The sequence below is a fragment of the Oreochromis aureus genome, linkage group 7 (assembly GCF_013358895.1).
Source record: "Oreochromis aureus strain Israel breed Guangdong linkage group 7, ZZ_aureus, whole genome shotgun sequence".
Classification (NCBI taxonomy): Eukaryota; Metazoa; Chordata; class Actinopteri; order Cichliformes; family Cichlidae; genus Oreochromis; species Oreochromis aureus.
Window position 1 is genome coordinate 34,111,977 of NC_052948.1, and position 21,074 is coordinate 34,133,050.

The window sequence follows — 21,074 nt, forward strand, 5'->3', positions numbered from 1 at the left end:
AAAAGTTGTCCTGTGTCGTGTCCTCCGTTTATGCTGTGTGCTCCTCTGCTTCGCCTGTTCGGTTTGTTTTTCTTCTACTCTGTATGTTTTTGTTTCTCCTGTGGGTTTCCAGCACTGAGTTTTGAGTTCATATTTTGTCTCCTGGGAGACGTAAACCAAGTGCTACTATCTGGGACCAAATGCTGCTTACCACTCAGTGTTATGAGCAATTTTTAACCAGATGCAAAACATACCACATTTCTTTTCAGTCCTTTCAAATAAAAGTCTCATACATTTTGGCACTGGAGATTTGGTTTTTTTTGTTGTTGTTTGTTGTTGTTTGTTTTTGTTTTTGTTTTTTAAAGCATTTTGTGTTTTCAAAACACTAAAAAAAAATGTGCGTGATATTAACCAATTCAAAACTTTATTTTAACCCTAGATGGTTTTGCCAGTAGGTGGAGGCTATGGGCTTATGTAATATAAAAGCCTTACTTCTGATACAAAGTAAAGATTTGAAGATTAAATAGAAAATACTGTACTTGATTTCCCATTTTATCTTCTGCATTTCCAATAACCAAATATATTTTAATATACATTTCTACAACTTCCTCATACATTATCTTTCAAAGGACATTAAAAGAAAAAGAAGAAATACATTTTGCCAGAAAGAAGGCATGAAATGCTTGGTGCTGGAATAACTTCTTTATTAAAGTTTAATCTCAAAAGAACAGAGTAGTCATGCATTTCAGAGTTAAAGCTGTGAGTATTTAGTGGAATAAGTTGGTCTCGGTTTCCAGAGTAAAATGGTAACAGATGAAGTTCAAAAAGCTCCACACAGGCTAAGCAGGACTTTCCGATAGTGCTCCTTGGTGTCTTTCTGTGGAACAAAGATATTATTAGCTGAAATATTCAGATACTGTATGCTGTCATTTGAGTTCACAATTAGTAAAAACAACATAATAACAATGGGTTTTTTGTGTTTTGCTTTTTTTTTTTTTTTTTACCTCTATGTCATCATTTAGGGATCTTTGGTGACAGTTCCAGTATACCTCCTTGATCTTCTTGAGGTCGACCTCAGAGCGACTCACCAGTATCCTGTTGAGAGTTTTCTCACACGTGCCTGGTTTCTGTGAGAGCAGAGCAAAGTTTTGGTTATTGAATACTGTAAAAAATAATCTAAAAGGTTATGCTGTACAGACGTTATGTTGGCGTTAAGCTCCAAACACTTATTCAAGAGTTAGCTGCTGAGCAGAAACCTTTCAGTGTTTTGGGTGGCCAAGAGTACGGACTCCTTCAGCAACTCGCGGTGTTCCTGTAGCTGTGCAGTATCCTAACACAACTAAATAGTATGTACAAGTACTCTCAACTGTCTGAGGCAAAAGTCTAAGCCATTCATCGTGGCATTTTCTAAATGCCATTTGTTAAACTAAGGTTATATAAAGTAAATTTAAAACAAACTAGTGCTGTTATTTGGTATGCTGTTAAGTATTGTATACTTAATATAGCTTAAGTCTTTAAGGGGACTTAATTTTTGAGGGAACAAGTAAGTGAAGTAAGTAAATAAGTGAAAAAGTGAATCTGTTTTGCAATGTAGATACTGCAGAAGTGCTCAGTTTCAAACTGCTTGAACAGTTTAAGACATCCAGCCTACTCACAGACTTGAACCTTCCTTTTAAAATACATAAATCAATGTACATTTATCTGAATGGATGAATACACACACAAGCGTGCACACACACACCCACACACGCACACACACACACACACACACACACACACACACACACACACACACACACACACACACACACACACACACACACACACACACACACACACACACACACACACACACACACACACAGGGGAAAAAAAAATACACACCTCTAAAGCCTTAACAAGCTTCTGGGCAAAGACAGCTGGTGTGTTCCAGGCATATTTTGCTATGGACATCAAAGAGAGATAAACAGTTACAAAATGATCTCAAGTTGAGTCCAGATGCTACCTCACAGCTGTGTTATAGCCCATACCGTGGAAATCTGTTTTCAGGTTATAATCAATCTTAAATATTTCCTGATCTAAATGTACACAAGACGTGCTATGGCATCACATTTGTGATACACATTTCCTGCTCACAAGAGGATGGATTTCATCACTCGCATGTCCTTTGACCTCAGCCCACCCCCACCTTGAACAGAAAATAAAATGAAAACTACATAAACTGATGAGGACAAACATCAACTTACCAAGGTCGATGAGACAATTTTCAGTGTCTCCTTTCAGCTCCTTTTTCAGCACTGTGGGTAATTTGACGTCCGTTTGTTTGCTATATGCCTCCAATACTAACAGGTAAACAGACAAACAGGTAATTCTGGGTTATTAGACCAAATCCAAATATGTTCTTAAGGCTATGCAGCATATTTAATTAGCAGCTGAGGAAATAAATAGGTTTTAAAATATTTATAAACATAAACATTCAGATTTTAGTGAACAGTGAAACATTAGACTGAAGTTCTAAAAAAGAAGAAAACAAATACCGCATTACTTCACCCAACAGCAGCTTCGATTGGAAATTTATGCAATTGTATTTGTGCTAGATGCCTTCTCAAGAAAGGTTTCATGGTCTGATGAGACAAAATTGAGCTATTTGGCCACAGTGACAGGAGGTCTGTTTGGAAGAGTATAGGTGAGGCTTTCAAACCTAAGAAAACTGCACCAAGTGTCAAGCACAGCAGTGGTAGCATCAAGCTCTGGGACTGTTTTGCTGCCACTGATACATACATTGCACAAAGCGGGGTGGATAATTAAGAAGAAGGACTAGTTCCAAATTCCTCAGCTTTAAAAAGTAAACAGACTTCATAACTCACTTAAAATCCAGACTGACTTTGACTCTGTATTGTTCTCACACTGCTGGGTGTGTTTCACCTCCTACCTGCAAGAGTGTGGTTCCACCTGTTTTTCTAGATGTGCGTTGTGTCTAATGAGTCAAACCCAACCAAGAAGAAGTGTTCAGACGTTTCAAGAACTCACCTTTTCGGAGGTGAGGATAGCTGCGCTTGGTCATCAAGTCAATGAAGGTGGACACGTTGAATTTGCTGCCCTGCTCACATAATGTCAGCAGCGTCTACAGACAGACAAAAAAATGGATGATAATCATAATGACTTATACTTAACTGCAGTTCCTCTAGTGGCCACATGAGACTGGCTGCAAAAGTCAGCTACTGACTTCCACGGTAAAGTCCCTAGAATTACTACACTAATAAACATATTTACAGCCTGATACAAAGGACTGCTTTATTAGTTTGTTACTTAGCAGATAAAGCACAGTTTATGGGTGTAGATTGCTAACCAAGTGTGCTAATGTCCACCAACAACATGTTTGAATTAATGACCATCTTTTATACCCTCTGTGATTGTTACATTATGTGCACAAGAGAAACTAGTCCATATTTGGCCAAATGCCACAGATAGGAACCATCAAAACATCTTCTCACATAATTTGGTGACAACATAAAGCAAAATAGTTTAAGATTTTGGTTACGTGAATTTACCTTTGTGTCTTTTGAAACAAGATCATTGTCTACGCGAGTGCTCTCATCTCTACCTCCACTTAGTAATTCCAGGAGGCTCTTGGTGTAGTTGCCACTGGTCTCACTTTTAATAACTTCTTCCAGCTCTGTTTTGTACTCTGAGGAATCAGAAGAATTTCAGAATAATGGTAACAGTTTACAACAATATGATGGCCAAATGTGACTACAATAAGTCTAGCTTGCTAGCAGCTACAGACACTGGAGACACTTATGAGTGTCAGCTAGATATCTAAGATGTTGTATAAAATTCAATCTTAGTTCAGTAAACCCAAACAACAACCATGTGATATCACATGACTGTGATAAAACCTTGTTTGAAGGCCTTCTTGATCTCTTGAATCTCTTGGTTTGTTCTCGTTGCCAAAATCTCAGTCAGAACTTCCTCATCTGTGCCCAAACCCTGTTGGAATAAATCAAATAACAAAAATAATAAAATCTATAAACAGAAAGAAAAAAATATTTATTTAAATATCCCTCAAACAGAATTACAACTAAGTAGTTTTTTATAACTTATTCTGATCAATATGTTTAGCTATTCCTTAACATTAGCATAAAAATATCCTTCAGTTCAAACTATGGTTCAGTGTGCTGCTGGGAGGGTTCTTGGCCCATACTGAACCCACTAGCAAATTTGTGATCGCCATTTAATTCAGTTCATAGTAACACAACCTAAATGATAAACTTAGTCTAAATATGTAACCTCTTAATGAACTGAAAAAAAATTAAAACTATAACACTGCTTAATGAATTAAAACAAAAGAAGTAATATTGCCCCAAATCAAAGGTTTAGTACATAAACCACAGATCCTACCTTTGTGGCTTTCCTAAGTTCGTGGGCATCATAGTGAGCTGGTGTCATGAGCAGTGCCAGACAGATGACCTCCAAGTGTGCTGTCAGAACTGCTTTCAAATCGTCAGCCAGCTTCTGCAACACACAAGCATGATCTACATGAAGGACTACTGTTCACTGTAACCATCTTTGAGCTTAAATTAAACATATAAAGGTTATCTTTCTATATGAACACTGCCTTTTTAGACCAATTGTGACTCAGTTATATGGTTGTCCAAAAATAATACTGATTTTTTTTGCATTCAGTGACAGATACCAAGTGTTCAAGCCCCTCAACATCTAGAGAACCACTTTCAATTGAAAGTTGCCCAGTGGTGGGCAATCTGTCTCTTGCGACAATGGTCGCCTATGCTCATTCAACTCAGGTATATTTCTATATAAAAGCAAGGTTGTCATTTTGAAGTAAAACTTCTATTCTGCAGCAATGACGTCAACATTTGTAGAGGAATTTCTGTTTCAGATCTATAAGAACTGGACTTCACCAGCTGCCAACTTGACCCCATTCAACCACCTTATTGCAGATGGACTCCATTTTAGCACCAACAATTTCAAAGGCAACAAGACTGCAAGTTTATTGAAGATCGTCACAGTTATTTTGGTCATGCCACAGTCTCCAGCAGCCATTTTCTCTAGTGTGCCTGTACCATTAGGGAGTTGGCAGGGTAGAGGCTGTTTCATGTCTGGTCTGACAGCATCTGAGATGGCAGGTATGATCGCCATGTTTGATTTTTGGAGCTAGAAGCGAACATATTCCCATGATGCGCTGAGCACTTCTCCATCACTCCAGTCTTTGCACTCCTCAGATGTTTATATTGCTCATTAACACGCCTCCCTCCCTTAGCCTGGTTCTGCTGGAGGTCTCTTCCAGTTAAAGGAAGTTCTTCCTCCCTACTGTGGCCAAGTTTTTTTCCTGATCATTGATTATTGTAGTTTACTTTAATTCTGTAGGTCCTCAATGTACTATATAAAGTGGCTTGAGACAGCTATTGTTTTAAACTACTGCTTTATAAAAGATAGGTGAGACATTTGGACTCATGGAATTGAGGTTTTAGGTCAATAAGATCCTGTATTGAACTCTCATCAATTCAGAATGAGGTGGAATAAGATTTAAAAAAACATGGCAACTTTTCTTTTAATCTTTAATAGAAAGCTTTGCAGTAAACAGCAGCTTTAACCGCCACAAAGTGGATGTGGTGTAATGTATTTTCCTGTTCTCAGGCTCATGCTGTACATATTTGACTCTGTCAGAAATTAATGACTCACTCTCCCATTTTCCGTTTCATAGACTGCTTTGATATTTTGCCTCTGCTCGTTGCTTCGCTTTACCAGGACTGCAATGATCACATCCTCGTTCACTCCTGTTGGGGCGACAAGTTATATTTTACTGAAAGCACCACAAAATGTTAAAATCATTCAGGCCAAAAGAAGCAAACCACCTCACACCCAATTCAAAATTGCAATAAACATTTTGTCTTTTCCAACCTGTATTTCAGCTTTAAACTTCATATCACGTGGGGAAAAAAATTCATATAATACTTTAAAACGAGAGAGAGCACACATACCTTTACTTTCAATGGCACGCCGAAGAATTGCAGTGTCGTCGCTGGCATTGAAGTTTGGATATGGAGTGACTGTTCCATAATATATAGGTTTTTCCTTACCCTTCACCTAGAAGATCAGCCAAAATACAGACTTTAAAGGATTTAAAGAAGTTTAATTCCCAGCCAGTGAAATTCATATGAAATTCAAATACTCAAGTAAGCAGACTCAGGTGAAATATCCTCACAATATGACTCACTTTGACAGTGTCATCATCGGAGTGTCGGTCATGGGAGAAAATGTCCTTCAAACGATCGAAGAATGGCATTTTTGCTTGGATGAGAGATTTAAAAACTGAAACAAAACTGTAAAGAGAAAAGAGAAGAGCGTAAAGGTATCAAATTTGCCTCTGCAACCACCCTCGCACTCCCTTTCCATCTCATTCTGTTTAGCCCTCTGTGATTGTTAGCAGCAGGCGTGTCTGGGAGGAACCACACAAACTGCAACTCATCACAGCAATCAAACTCTCCACAATGCTCTACCACAGACATATATACTCTGTTTTAGTCATTGTGAGTTTTTGGCCACCTTGCAAATATTTATTCCTCTTTAACAGCAGTTCTGTAAGGTCCATCTAACTCCTGACCTCTACTGGTTCCACTTCCTTCCTTACTCTGTGGCTGATCTGTCCCTGTCATTATCACGTTCTTCATTAAGTTATCTTTTTCCCTTTTCTACCTTTTTTCTACATCATTACTCACCTCAAGTTCCTCGTAACAATAAGCAAAACAAGAGTTCCAGTGTTTTACATGTCCAGGAAGAAACCCTCACCTGTGCTGCTGAAGACCGTCCTGCACTCCAGCTTGTAGCTACTGCACTGTAAAGCTCACTCTGCTGCGTCCCCACCCATCACTGTGCATTTTCACATGCAGAGGTTCAGCCAATCACACCGTACCTCTTAAATTCTTTTGAGGTGAGAGGTTCATATGCCTCTCGGACTGGTTGGGGAACTTTTCGATTCAGACTTCTTTTTAAAAAAAATCTGTATGCATTACCCTTTAATCAAACCACTTATTTTATACATGCAGACAGACAATAAAACTGACAGGTGATGTAAATGCACGCTCATAAACACTGAATTGTTGGGGTTTTAGGACAATTGTATAACTGAAACTGGTGACTTATATTTTTCTAAGTTGGCAGTGTTAAAGGTAAACAACATTGTTGATACCAATCAAACAGTACTTTCAGGTGTACTCTGTGTGAAAATGTTCCTTGATCATACCTTTGTGGCACCTTGAGTTGCACTGCAGGTAATGGAGGGAACAGGTTTTGACACAGGAGAAGCACATATGGTATTAAAAACACTGCATTTGGTTCTGCTGGATTCATTTTAATAGAATGATGAGACCACAGGTCTCAACTATATATTTTGCCTTTTGCCCTATTTTGTTTCTTAATTTTCTTTCACTTGGCTGGAGCTCAGTGTTTCTTTTCTCTGTGGTATCATAAGGTTACCCTGGTGCCACTCATATAATTTCTATATTTTTAAATCTGTTTTTCCTACATGATATTATAAAAACAAAAAACTAAACGCTGCTGTCAGTAGTAGGGGAATATTGAAGGAAACACAGCAACTCACTGTTACTCTTGGCAAGTATGGGAACATACTGTAAGGTCTGAGTATATTAACATAACAGCAGGTGAACTGCAAAATAAAATACCAGTGTGTGTGTGTGTGTGTGTACAATTCACAAGGGGTGAGGGTCTGGGAGTGTCTGTGGACAGCAAGAAATGAAGTTAGCTCTGTTTGATACAGAGTAATGAGGGAATGGTGTTTGTAGTGACTAAGTTGGATTATCTTATTTAAGGTCCAGAGTGCAGAGGTAGGGATGAGATATGTCAGAGGGTAGGCTGGGTCCCAGAACTGAGGAAGCAGGTGCTGTGGAAAGTGGGCCGGGAGGTGTGATTCCTCAAAAGTACTGAGTTCCAATGATGTAAGTGAGGCTGAGGCTGAGGCAGGTGTAAGGACTGGAGCTGGCTGAAAGCTGAACCTTCAGGTAAGTGAGCAGATAGGCACAAGAATCACTATAGTAGAGAGTACAGTGCATATGTGGAAGAGAAAGCTGTAAAATCAACATTAATACTGGCAATCATGCTGCTAATAGCATAAATACACCAAATTTACAGTAATCAAGGGCATGGTATCATTACAGTAACCTATGGTAGTATACAATATATAATAGTATGAAAATTGAAAAATTAATAACATACTGGCAACTGTTCTGACAGTTTTACTACACGACAATCACTTATAGTATAAATGAAACAGAAAATAGAAGCAAATAAAGAAAGTAAGCTGATATTTTACAAATGTTATTGAAAGAATTTTATTGGAAAGTCAGTCTCATACAATTAATACAAAGTTGGTGTAAATATAAGAAAAAATATGTGAAAATGAACACACACTGTTTCTACCTTAAGTAAATGGATGTATATCTAGGTTGTAGGTAGGTTATCTTCAAAATTATCACATTATTTTAACATTATTAACATAGTGAAATTAAATCAGTGACTACTAATATGGCTACTTCTATCTAGTTTAATAGTTTATGTGCCCTTACAGTTGTTAAGTTGAACTAAGTTGCACCTGAGTGTTTATATATTATAATTTTCCAGCCAATCAGAAACAATTTGGCTGCCTATTTATCTTTCACCACATCTACTTAAAAATGCAGGATGATGAACTTTAGCTTTCTTTATTTGACTTTCACCATTTTTTCTCTCCCTGTCTTTGTATTATTATGATCTAGACCTGGCACCAACAATGCCATGTCAGATATTTCAAGTTTAGACAGAAGCTATTGACCAAGAGATGTCCCGTTTGGGCCATACATTTGGCTAAAAGGGCTAAATATGGTTGCAGTTTAGCTACTGAGCAGAAACATAGATGGACTGTACTGTGGGTTACAGTTTATAGGATAAAAATATCCAAAAATTCTTTCCAGCTGACTTCAAGGAGCTGTTAATAAAGTCTTCAGTGAAATTTAGAAAGACTGAGGAATGAAAACAACCTACAGGAACATTAGTTTCTTTCGCTGTTATCTCGGAGGTGGCCCTCTCCCACGGCCTCGACCGGGTCCAGGTCCTCTGGGTCCAGGTGGCCTGCTTACTGGCGCTCGAGCATTAGGATTGGGCGATGCAAGAGCCACATCTTTCTGCAGGTTAACACCTTTGCCGGCTGACCCGGGCTTTGTCTTTGTTGGTTTTGGTTCTGGCTCCGGCAGTTTTTCTGTTCAGGGAGAGAGAAAACAGTCCACTTTGTAGCCTAATCAGAGTTACGCTTTGAAAATCAAAGCTATCATCAGGGTGTGGTTCTGACCAGGCTCTGGTGGATCAGGGGGAATGAGGGATCGGTTCGGCAGCAGGTCCTCCAGGTCTTTCATGACCTGGTTGGTGGTGTCTGCATTGTTCCGACGATTCTTCTCCTCGTCGCGAGCCTGGATTGAGAAATAGAGTTAGGTAGTAATAGTTTTGGAGCTTCTATTGGACACAAGAATAGATGCACACAATATGGTCTTTGGGTATGATGTACTATAAACAAGAAAAGACTAGGAATTACAGCTGGCTTGTTCGTTGAGCAGATCTTTAAGTAACTTAATGTCCCAAAATAGAGGGAATCTATGTCTGATGGCATGTAATAACAATCTTGGATCTAACATTAGTTCATTAGCAGTAAAAACCTTCAGGAGTGCCTTGAGGTAAACATAAATGTCTCTATCAAACATCACGACCACTATCACTAGCTAAATTTCTGCTCAAAAGTTATTATTCCAAGTCATAGTTTCAGCAGTGCTCAGCTCCACAGCAAGAGCCCCATTCAGCACATGTGCAGACTGAACTGTGGACTTTTTCTACACACCATCTTCATCTTTTTCTTCAGCTCCATGTTGGAGTTTTGGTATGCTTCAGATACTGAGTTCAAATAATAGATGGCGAGCCTGTAAAAGAGATGGGACAGGATTCATTTTCTTGAAATTTTCTTTTAAAAAAAAGGGATTTTAAGTAATTGCACACCCGCATGTAGGCCAGTTTGTGCTTCTATTGTTCAGTTTTAGAATGTATGATTACATAAGATTAACATTACAAAATTGGCAAAACGTTCCACCAAATGAGTAATAATATATTTAGGGCCAAAATTGAAAATGATGCATGGGTTTTATGTGTGTCTGCACTCACACCATGAGGAGTACAGCTGGTATAATGAGACCGGGGTTAGCTGCATAGCTAAAGAGCGTCCCCATGAAAGCCGGCAGGTCCAGGTCAATCGTCTCCATGACCACGTCAAACATCTTGTCCTTTCCACTGCAAACAATAACTCACTTGCTGTATTTCATATTAGCAAATCACTTCATGTATCTCATGTTCAGATTAATATCTGTGCTTTTTATCACCTGAAAGGCCCACAGTCAAATGAAGGTGGCAGCGTCATGATAGTGTAGACAACAGGTAGCAGGCTGAGGAAGAGCACGAGGAGCAGGAGACCCATGTAGAAGTTGTTGGACTTGGAGGCCTTGAAGACTCTCTCGTGGGGGACGTTAGTGGCCATCACAGCCCAACACTGATAGTACATGGAGCTGAGGAGGCGGAGCACATTGATGCCCACCAGCCCAGGAGCATAAAATGCTCCCATCCTGATATCAAAGAGAATCAAGTGAGCAGGTAAATACCAGCACGAGATTGGGTTATCACCAGAAATAGGTCAAATTTAAAAACACTGAGTAGGAAAAAGATGTATTATAATTATCACATAAATGGTTTCTCAGCTTTAAAGTGGCATGATAATTAGAAGGATTGTAGATCAGTGTACATGGCACTCATAAGAAGAGTTTGTACCAAATCATGCCTTGATTGAAGACCAATCCAAGAACATTGCCACTGATGTCAAACTCACCATATGATGGCTGAAGGGACAAAGACAAGTATTAGTTTCGCAGCAAAACAGACTAGTGGGTACAGGAAACTGGAGCAAGCATTAATATTTGTCAGGTAATTCAATTAAAACGCTTCAAAAGACACCAGCACTTGTCAAGTGGTCATGCCTCTAGCTCCAGTATGCAGGTGGATGAGTTCTGCAAACTATCTAACAAAATGAATGAAAGGATACATTTTTAGATCAATTTTGGTCTCATTTTGAGCCTGGTTCTGCCAGAGGTTTCTTCCTGTGAAAAGGGAGTTTTTCCTTCCCACTTTCGCCAAGTATTTACTCACAGGGGGTCAGATTTTGTGCCAGATTTTCTTTCAGGCAAATGCCTCCAAACTACTAAGAATAGTACCAAGGACACTAGCAAAAAAACACAATCAGAGAAAATTAAGGGGAAAGGGTTAGGGATAAGGTGAGAGCCAGTGTCTGTGGCCACCACCTGCAAAAACATTACTTTATCGTTTTGAGTTATCATTTTGTTAGCACTGCGCGTTTTTTTATGTTCATTTGCACCAAAGTAGCTGAAATGGATCCACAATGGTTTATGATTCCTAACCAGACAGATTATTATTTCTGAAGTTTAACAGACTTTGTGTTATACTGTGATAATCAAGTGTTCTCTTAATTTTTATTGAGCCACATTTCATCAAAGGTTTCATCAAATGCTTCACGATTCTAATGTCCAAACCTACAGTGGACCTCTGGTGTATTCCTAAATAAAATCCATATTACTACATCTTGTTTTACCGAAGACATATTGACATCTTATGAAAGCAAGGTTATAAATGAATGACGACTGGATTCCATTTAGCCTCAGTTTGAGGCTCCTCTCCACATGTACAGTGTCCAGAGATATGAGGGAGCTGTGGACAGTTTACATCAGGGGTCCTCAATCTCAGTCCACGAGGGCCGGTGTCCCTGCAGGTTTTAGATCTCACCCTGGGTCAACACACCTGAATCACATGATTAGCTCATTACCAGGCCTCTGGAGAACTTCAAGACATGTTGAGAAGGTAATTTATCCATTTAAATCAGCTGTGATGGATCAAGGAACATCTAAAACCTGAGGGACACCGCCCTCGTGGACATGGGGACCCTGGTTTACATTAATTTGCTGTATTTTCCGCACTATAAGGCGCACTTAAAATCCTTTAATTCTCTCAAAAATCGACAGTGCATCTTTTAATCCAGTGCGTCATATGTATGAATTCCGGTTGTGCTTCCTGACCTCGAACCAATTTTATGTGGTACACAGCACTCAAAAATCTGTCAAAAAATGTTGTAGTGCGACTTTGGTAAGCTACGAAGCCGCACCGCTTGATGGATTGTCAGAGCATTGCGGCTTTTGTACTCAGGAGCCTCGCGGAGTAATCTGGGTCCAAAACTCCGTCCGCTTCAGGTCCCAAAGTCAAACAAACACTGCAGCATCACTGAGAGTTAAAAACCGTCTGAATTCTTTCACCTTTAATAAAGTGATCAGCGTTGCTGCGTTACCAGGTGTAACAATTAAGTTTAACAGGCCAGGCATCCATGAAAACAGAATTTATTAAATTTAACGGAGTTAGAAGTTAGCAGGAAGTTAGCTCGCTAGTTCCCACCTAAACATGATATAGCATGTTCTGACTGAGAGATTTCTGAAAAAATTAAAACGTACAGCTCTGCTATCACTTCCAACATAAATGAAGACAGAAAACTAAACAGCAGTGATGTTTGTAGGGTTACTGAAGTTGGACCAGCTGGTATATAATGATGTGCTAAGTGATCGCCAGCAACACAGCTATGTTAGCATAACATAAACAGTGAAGCTGGAGGATAAACGCTAACTTCAATCGCATGGCAGGATGCTGTAAACGGACCAAACTTCAGTCAGGAGAACAGCTGAGATAATTCATCTACAATACGAGGTTAATATACTGCAACAACATGGGAATAGAGCAGCTGCGAGAGAATTCAACATTAATGAATCAATAGTACGGAAGTGGAGGAAGCAAGAAGAATGAGTTGAGTAAAGCTTGACTTATCTGACTGTTTTGTTTCGCTTAATGCACCTTATAATCGGGTGTGCCTTATGTATGAAAACAGACCCGTTTATCAACAGTGCGCCTTATAATTTAGTGCGCCTTATGGTCCGAAAAATACGGTAATCAAGAGACTTACAAATCCAGCCTCCAGGTCCCAGCACCAGCAATAGTTGAGGAAACGCACAATCACGGCTCGGGCAAAGTCACCAATCAGGATGGTCAGGTAGGACACCTGGATGTCTGACACAGTCAGCTTCACAAACTCCTGGAACAGCACAGTTAAACATAAATTTTAACACTTCTAGTTCATGCCTTCTTTGGAGTAATTTAAAACTGCTCTGTGTGATGCATAAAAAATATGAACTGTGTTGGGGGTATTCCATAATTTCCCAATTTTTGGCACATCAGATGAAGAAGGAGGAAGTTTCTGATCACATTATCCAGACCCAAGTAATTATGTTTTCTGAAGACATGCATTTAAAATAAGTGGTTGTGGTCTGTCTTGCAATTGAGATGTTTATAGATATATAAAAAATAAGTTGTCATTTTATTTACAATGCCCACTGCAGTCTCCCAGCAGGGTCCTCTAATGACATCAGCTGGGTCCATTGGAGGTGGGGTGGCCTCCGAGTCATTCATCAGACGTGAGTAGTTAGCGTAGTACTCCTTCATGGCCCAGATGGAGGCGTTCTTTATGGCCTGCTCTTCCTCCAGCTGAGGAGAACAAAGAAGATAATCTCTGTGCGTGTGTGTGTATGTATGTATACATATTGATATAATGATAGATGAGCTATAGATAGATAGATAGATATGAGAGAAAGAGAGAGACAGAGATATAGAGACAAGAGACATAGAGATATAGATATAATGATCTTAATTGGAGAAGATTTTCCTTCAATTAACCAGTTTGAAATGTGGATGATGGACTCTTCTAATATTTGTAATGTGCAGTTTTATTTATTTATTTGCTCCAACTGCAACAGAGAGAAAAGTAAAATTTTTAAAAATCTTAATGTGAGAGGTAAATTTTTGTAATATATGTAACCATTTCATTTGAGTGCTTCTGTACAAGGTTAAATTTTGGCTCAACTTTACAATAACTCAGATAAATGTGCCACTGTCAAATTGAATGGAGACGACAGCTGCAATACCTTGGTGTTGACCTCATCAAACAGGGCGAACAGAAACGTGTAGAGGTTTCCGAGGAAGAGGGCAAAGATGCGTCCGAGCTGCCATTTGAGGGCAATCCGAGGGTGGTAGTCCTCCAGCTCAGCAATGGTCTCAAACAGAGGTGGACACACCAGCCCCAGAAGAGACATGACGATCTCCATCTGAACAAACCAGTCAAAATGATTCATAAGCTTTTATTTTCGATCTCCATCATCTTTATATAAACCGAGCTAAGTATTTACAAGCATTGTGACTGTGACCAACATTACCTCATTCTTCTCGTACCAGCTGAGGTCGTCCCTTGTGGCGAACTCCTGAGATCTCTTCACCACAAAGTAGATGAGGTACCCACTGCCACCGAGGCTACAGGTGATCAGGAAGTTAGCAAGGACTCTGAGGAACCTGCGCAGATGGATGTTCTCGTCCTTCTGGTTCTCCTGCTCGTCCACAATGGACTCCTGTTCTTAGCCAAACATGAGGGGAACTGACTGTCAGTAGAGCACTTTTTCATTATAACAAGCAGTTATAACCAAGCTATTATAGAGACTAAAAGGGTGAGGTCGTTTATGATCCCTTTATATTTCACACAGGAATACATTTTTGAATGGCCCTATTTATGTACAATAAAATCATGCCTACAATATAAAATAAGATAATAAAGTTTCCTTGCTAGACCAATTCCTGTAAAAACTACAAAATATTGTAAGAGAAGTGTATTGGATGTTGTATATATTCCATACTGAGCATCCCAAAGGCTTTAAGATTGCTCTGGTTACCTTGAAACTGGTGGTGATGGAGGCATACTTGTTGTCAGCGGTCTCTGCATTGCCAATGAGGTAATCCCAGCTGGTGAACATCTTCCAGGCGAAGGTGAAGTCTGAATCCTCCCCGTCTCCACCACCAACATCAGCATTTTTGGCCATTCTGCAAGCAAAGAAAGTAAAAAATACCGTACCTACTAATTCACCTTCAGATATTTTTCACAAACTAATCAAAACTTTTGGCAAAAAATCAATCAATCAATCAAAATATCCCTGCATCCATCCGTTTTCTTAACTGCGCATTGAATTTAGGGTCACCTGGTTTGTGAAGTAGGTGACTGAACTGTTAACAATTAAAAAGGCAAATGCATGCGTCCTTCTGCGCTGTGCTGCAGACTCACGTGCGGATCACAAGCATCAGGCTGTAACCGAAGGTGCCGATGCCGACCATGAGATAGGACAAAGGTAACCTGAACTTCAGCACACCGATGGTCCTCTGGTTGTTGTAATATCCGTAGAACAGCACTGAATATTTGCAGTACCCCTGAGAATGGAAGGAATGACATCATGTTTTCTCACTTATCTTTCTTGCCTAGTGATCAAAAAGGGATAAGACTGAAAATATAAAAAAATAGCATTAATTGAAATGGTGAGATGCTCCATCAGAGATCTGACAGTTATCTTATGCTTGTGTGCTCCAGGTGGTAATAAAAGAAATATATATATTTTTTTACTTTTCCTTCCTCTTGAGACCATTGTGGCTGCCAACAGACAGGAAAAGTGAATATTCATCGCAACTCAAGTTATTTTTCTTTGTCTAAAACATCTGATGTTTGATAGAGCACCAAAGGTTCCTGTATTTAGAAAGAAAAGTGTTCATTTTGCATTAAACTCACATTGAAGTCCATGAGGACAGAGTAGTCTTGAGCAGTATCCTGCTCTGCTCTGGGTACAGTCTTCCTGGGAATAGACCCATAGGGAAGACCCATCAGGACCTGGAGATGATATGAAACCCTGAATTTGTTTGTGTGAATTACAGTACACTTTGTTCCTGACAACATGGCGACAAATTCCAATTTCGTCATTGAATAGCTATCAGCTGACTCTCTTTTATCAACATCTAGTGTTCTTAAATGAGAGTTTACTAACAGAAAGGTTCGATCTTAGCTGTCAGGAAAACTGGACACGCTTCTTGAAATGTCTGAATGTTCAGTGTGGCCTTCCTAGCAATGGCAAATTTGTATGAAAGAAAGCTTTCGTGTTTTAGTTTAATCGATTCTAAAAAAAAAATGAATCGATTTGAAAAAAAATGTGCCTTGTGACCCCATCTCACTGCCTCTGTCTCTGAATTCTTATCTTTTTGAACTAACTGACCCAGGAGCTGATGTTTGTCGCACGCTAAGTGTGTAAACTGAAATAAACAAGACTTTACTTGAGAATTTACATGGAGGGAAAGGTAAATGGCTTCAAAGTGTTGTTTACATAGTGAAAAATGGGTGTTTGGTAATTCTTGTCTGTGTAGGTGGAGACTACCTTGTGTTGCTGTCTTTAATAACCAAATTAGCTGTCAGTCAATCCCATTGGATTAAAGCTCTTGTACATGGAAGCATCAACATCTGACCATCAACAGTACAGTTTTTGCATTTTTCTGAGTAACAAGACAACATGATGTCACCTCAGGGATAACCACAAGTCCAAAGGTGAAGCCAAAAAGCACGAGGTTCATGCCATACATCCATCGCAGGAAGATAAAGTAAGATGCAACAGATGACCCAAAGTGGCCTGGGGACAGTGAGAACATTTTTCGTTTTTGCATCTGTCCAGAAGGAGGTTTCCATTGCTGTTAAACACACGTGCTGTAAACAACAAACTTACTTTCCACCTCCTTGATCTTCCTCTCCCAGGGGATGCACGCTGTTCTGAAATTTTCAAAATCCCTCTGAAACTTGATCCATTTCTTAAATTTAAAAAACAAAATGACAGCAAATCAGAGAAGCAAAGCACACGCAAACACAAGGATGAAATCTGAATATTGTGCCTAACCTTTGTCATCATCACTTTGTAGGCATACCACTTCCGGCCTTTCCCTTTCCCCAAAGCTCCTTCAAACTTATCCACAAATTCTTGAGCCTCTCTGTGAAGAAATGGAAAAAATGTTCATTAGAATGCAATTAAACCGTTTTAAAAATACAAATATTTCAGTCAAAGATAAGTTTAATGCTAAAATATGAGTAACATGAGAAAGAAGGAGATTACTTTAGGTGTTTGAGCCGCCGCTGCATCCTCCATGGTTTATTCCTGATGTTGGCGATTAGTTTCTTCTTCTCCTCCACCTCCTCCATCAACCGAGCCATCTCTCCCTCTGACATGGACTCCTCTTCCTCACTCGAGTTGGAACTGGAATCTGATGAACTGGTGGAGAAAGGACAGACGGAGTCAAATCCCACATGACTGACTGTTAGGGAATTGAGGGGAGCCTAAAAATAATCTTAAAGATTCATCGTGAGGATACAATGAATTCCTCTGACCTACCTGTCACCCTTTTTCTTCTTCTTCTTCTTGTCCTTGTCATCATCCTTGTCTTTGCCCTTGTCCTTCCCTTTCCCTTTGCCATCACCCTTCTTACCCTTAGTCTCCTCTTCCTCTTCCTCCTTCTTTCCTTTCCTCCCTCCTCCCTTCTTTCCCTTCTTTCCTTTCCCCACATCACTGTCGTCATCATCACTGTCCTGGGCTTTGCCTCCTTTCTTCTTATTGGCTGCTCCTCCTCGCTTCCTCTTGGGAGGCTCATCCTCACTCTCATCCTCATCATCACCACCGCGTTTCTTGGCCGGCTTCTTCCTGTTTGCTCCCCTCCGCCCCCTGGGAGCTTCGTCTTCCTCATCCTCATCCTCATCGTCGCTAGCAGGTTTTTTGCCTCGTCCTCGTCCCTTTGCGCCTCCTCTTCCTCCAGCCTGCCTCCTGTTCGGTCTCCTCTGAGTGCCACCATCTGTGTAAGCCACACGGTTGATATTCTGAGCATTTAATTAGACTCTGGAATTTTCATCGTTGTAATAAAGAAGTGAAATGCAGTTTTATTCACTCACCGTCACTTTCACTTAAATCCCCGTCTATCTCGATCCCAACTGAGGAAGAACACAGACACACAATCAAAAAGAAAACAACACAATCAAATAATCAGCCCGGCTTGAACCATATCACCCGCCTTCCCCAGCACAGCTTACAGATATCATTTATAGACTCTTTGCCTGCAGGATTTTTTATCATCAACTGGCTTCAGGATATAAGATGACACGTTTAAAATGCATTCAGACTGCCTACGTGGTTCTCAAGTGTGGTAAAAACAAAAACAAATAAAACTTTAATAACTTAACCAGGGGGTCGTTACTGCTCAAGAAATCAAGATTTCAAGTTGCAGATGTAATGCGAAGTTTATCATATTTGCTACACAAGTTTTTGTGAGTTTTTGACACTTTCGCATTATGAGTGTAATTGTTTTCCCCAAAAACCTAAATAAATTACCCAATAGATTGCACAATTTAAAATAAAAGCAAATTAATATTTAAATGCTTTTTTATTTGTCAGAAGGTTCAATTAAATACTTTTTTAAAAGTTGAACTTTCTGGCCTTTATTTCATGAATCAGGTTTTACAGGGTTAATAACGTTAATTTAATTAAAAATTTAAAAAACAGGACTTTTTTTTGTAAAGTGAATGTATCACACTTAAGAAGGGAGGATACCTTACTCTAAAATTATAAAAACGATTGGTGATAAGTGCTTAAAAATGTTTACCAGCAACATTCTTAACACATTTTTAGTGGCGGGGTTTTAAATGTCCCTTGAATGTTTTGGGGTGATTTATAAAATGACCAGTGCAGCGTCAATGGAACGTATCCCAGCTGACTTTGGTTGAGAGGCAGGGTGCACCCTCAACAGATCACTAATACTGGCCAACACAGAGAGACTGCCAACCACACACTCCCATGTGTACACCTCTATAATTACAGACAAACTTCACAAACAAGTCTTTGGGCTGTGGAACGAAGCTCAGAGGGAACTGATAAGGTTCTTTCCCCTGGAGCATACAGTGTACCTTTAGTATAATGTCAGGTGTCATGCTAATTACTTTTTAGTCAAATGCCAAGAAAACAATGATTTTTTTAATTATTATACACAAAAGTTACTGATGACTACACTGTATATAAATATTTCAGGACAGTAACTGATACTGACACTTCAAGCAGAAGATAGTTTGATGTTGTTCTCTTTCTTTATTTACTGCATTTCCATGTGTGTTTGCACAGTTTTCAGTAAATTGCAGCATCTTGTTCTCAAAACAATACATAAAAACAAATCCAAATTCAAGATGCAAAAAACTTGAAAATACAAGAAGTGCTGTGTAACATTGGCTCAGATAACTAACTGAGGTGCAAGTACACCATGTGAAAAGGGCAAGAAATAAACTGACTATAAAAGCACGGGGAAGTCTTTAGATGAAGAGACACAGCAGGGAGCAGTGTCAGGAGACATGAGATAGCTGAGAGCATGTAGACAAGAAAGACTTTGAATATATTATACAATGAAACTTACACACACATGCACACATCATGCATTTGCAATATTAACTGAGCCTCTTGCCCTGTTCATTAGTCTGGACTGCACCTCACTGCACTAAAAAGCACTTTAAAGACAGGTATTGTTACATTGCACTGATCTGTTACATGCACTTGTATTTTGTATCATGTTGTGCGCTGCTGGATGTGTCTTGTGATGGGTGAGCAGACCAAGACTAATTCCTTCCCTGTGTTGCAGAAGTAGTGAAAGTAAATGTGAAGTTGAACTAGAAGAAGGAACACAACCCTAATCTGTAAATTTAGGGGCGGGGGTTTTAAAGATAGAAATATAATTTCATAATTAGTGACATACTAGTTTCACATTGTCAAACAAAAAGATACTGCCAAACATAATATTTGGTTTCTTGGGATTTTTTTTGCCCTGTGTTGCTGGACAAGAGCAACAAGAGAAAATATCCTGAGCTATAGAGCATCCTGCACCAACCTTGAGAGCGTTTAAAGTCATGCAGGTTTTTACAATAACACAATTAACTCTTACACTGCGAGAACTTCAAAGTAAGTGGAAGTGTTGCATTGGTCCAAAAAGAGAAAGCAGCCAAATTTACATCAGGTGGCTTTTTCCTTTTACAGGCACAATGGACAGGAACGTCTAACTGCACTAACGCGCCTTCTGAGCGATCTTCTTACTGCAGCAATCACCTTATTCAGCAAAATGAGGCCACAAGTTGGAAGCCAACATGATGTCAGACCCTAGACCCAAAAGTAAAAAGGTTTGAATCCTCCTTGAGTAGGTAAACCTGTCTGCAGTTTCTTCAATTACAAGTGAAACTAAACGAATCCGCCAGTCCTTCAGCCATAAACTCACCTTCTTCCATTTTAGCCGCGTCACTTTTTCTCGGCATGATGAAAAATAGGACGTGTCTGACCCTCTGCGTCCTCTGCAGTGCTTACAGAGCCCGACCCCTTCAGATGGCTGACTCTCCTTTGCCTCGGATGCCTGCCAAGCACCCAACTCAGGTATCCGGCAGTCCCGTCACTATGGCGACTGTGAGCTGCTCAACAGGTGAGTTCGTGGATAAGTCAAGCAAATTCCTCAGAAGCTGGGACACTTATGTTTTATTAACATACAGATGCTATGACATACAGCTGTGGCTTATCAGGGTGGGGCGGTGGGGCGGTGGGGGGGGGGGTGTAATAATCAGTCTTTCACTAAACTCAATGTAGCCCTACTTCTTCACTGCTCTTCCCAACAGACCATAGATCCACATTATCTAATGAGCCTTTGGGCACTCTTACTTGTCTTGTTACTGGACCACACACACACACACACACACACACACCACCACCACCACCACCAGGCCAGACATCCTAAAGATTTAATGAAGGTTTTTGTTTCTCTCTGTCTGTCACAGTAAGCAGGCCGCAAACACCTTGAGATCAACTTGCAACCTTCATACCTTTTTGTTTTAGTTAATAAAAATAAGGCAGGCGTTGGAATCGGCCCACCTGAAGCAGAGGCTGACAGTGATGGCTGAGTGTGTTGAGACAGAAAAGGTAACAGCAGCGTAACCCATCAAGGACTCATTAAATAATAGAACAGGGCTCATT

General features: G+C 39.8%; 2 protein-coding genes across 2 annotated transcripts; both read right to left on the reverse strand.

Annotated features, from left to right (window-relative positions):
- Positions 1 to 666: 666 nt before the first annotated feature.
- Positions 667 to 6,854, reverse strand: LOC116324916 (annexin A1-like). Its single transcript, XM_031745696.2, has 12 exons — positions 6,790 to 6,854; positions 6,218 to 6,323; positions 5,982 to 6,087; positions 5,683 to 5,777; positions 4,381 to 4,494; positions 3,879 to 3,969; positions 3,531 to 3,667; positions 3,010 to 3,103; positions 2,226 to 2,321; positions 1,864 to 1,922; positions 984 to 1,106; positions 667 to 856 (listed from the first exon to the last, which is right to left on the reverse strand). The coding sequence occupies exons 2-12, from the start codon at positions 6,284 to 6,286 to the stop codon at positions 800 to 802; spliced, it is 1,041 nt and encodes a 346-aa protein (XP_031601556.2). The 5' UTR covers positions 6,287 to 6,323; positions 6,790 to 6,854; the 3' UTR covers positions 667 to 799.
- A 1,503-nt stretch (positions 6,855 to 8,357) lies between these two features.
- Positions 8,358 to 20,453, reverse strand: tmc2a (transmembrane channel-like 2a). Its single transcript, XM_039614482.1, has 20 exons — positions 20,332 to 20,453; positions 17,974 to 18,016; positions 17,427 to 17,852; positions 17,151 to 17,306; positions 16,938 to 17,028; positions 16,770 to 16,851; positions 16,570 to 16,676; positions 15,791 to 15,889; positions 15,296 to 15,438; positions 14,910 to 15,057; positions 14,403 to 14,591; positions 14,115 to 14,294; positions 13,519 to 13,677; positions 13,100 to 13,228; positions 10,855 to 10,922; positions 10,413 to 10,652; positions 10,198 to 10,323; positions 9,881 to 9,959; positions 9,341 to 9,458; positions 8,358 to 9,250 (listed from the first exon to the last, which is right to left on the reverse strand). Exons 1-20 carry the CDS (start codon positions 20,366 to 20,368, stop codon positions 9,060 to 9,062), a joined length of 2,811 nt encoding a protein of 936 aa, XP_039470416.1. The 5' UTR covers positions 20,369 to 20,453; the 3' UTR covers positions 8,358 to 9,059.
- Between the last annotated feature and the right edge of the window lie 621 nt (positions 20,454 to 21,074).

Coding starts and splice junctions, on each gene's coding strand:
- LOC116324916 (XM_031745696.2), bottom strand. CDS start 6,286: ATGCCATTCTTCGATCGTTTGAAGGACATTTTCTCCCATGACCGACAC. Junction 3,668..3,878: donor CAAGAAGGCCTTCAAACAAG/GTTTTATCACAG, acceptor CTGATTCCTCAG/AGTACAAAACAGAGCTGGAA. Junction 1,107..1,863: donor AGCTTGTTAAGGCTTTAGAG/GTGTGTATTTTT, acceptor CTGCTCTCACAG/AAACCAGGCACGTGTGAGAA.
- tmc2a (XM_039614482.1), bottom strand. CDS start 20,368: ATGCCGAGAAAAAGTGACGCGGCTAAAATGGAAGAAG. Junction 18,017..20,331: donor CGCGGCTAAAATGGAAGAAG/GTGAGTTTATGG, acceptor GTTCTTCCTCAG/TTGGGATCGAGATAGACGGG. Junction 16,852..16,937: donor ACAAAGTGATGATGACAAAG/GTTAGGCACAAT, acceptor TTTAAATTTAAG/AAATGGATCAAGTTTCAGAG.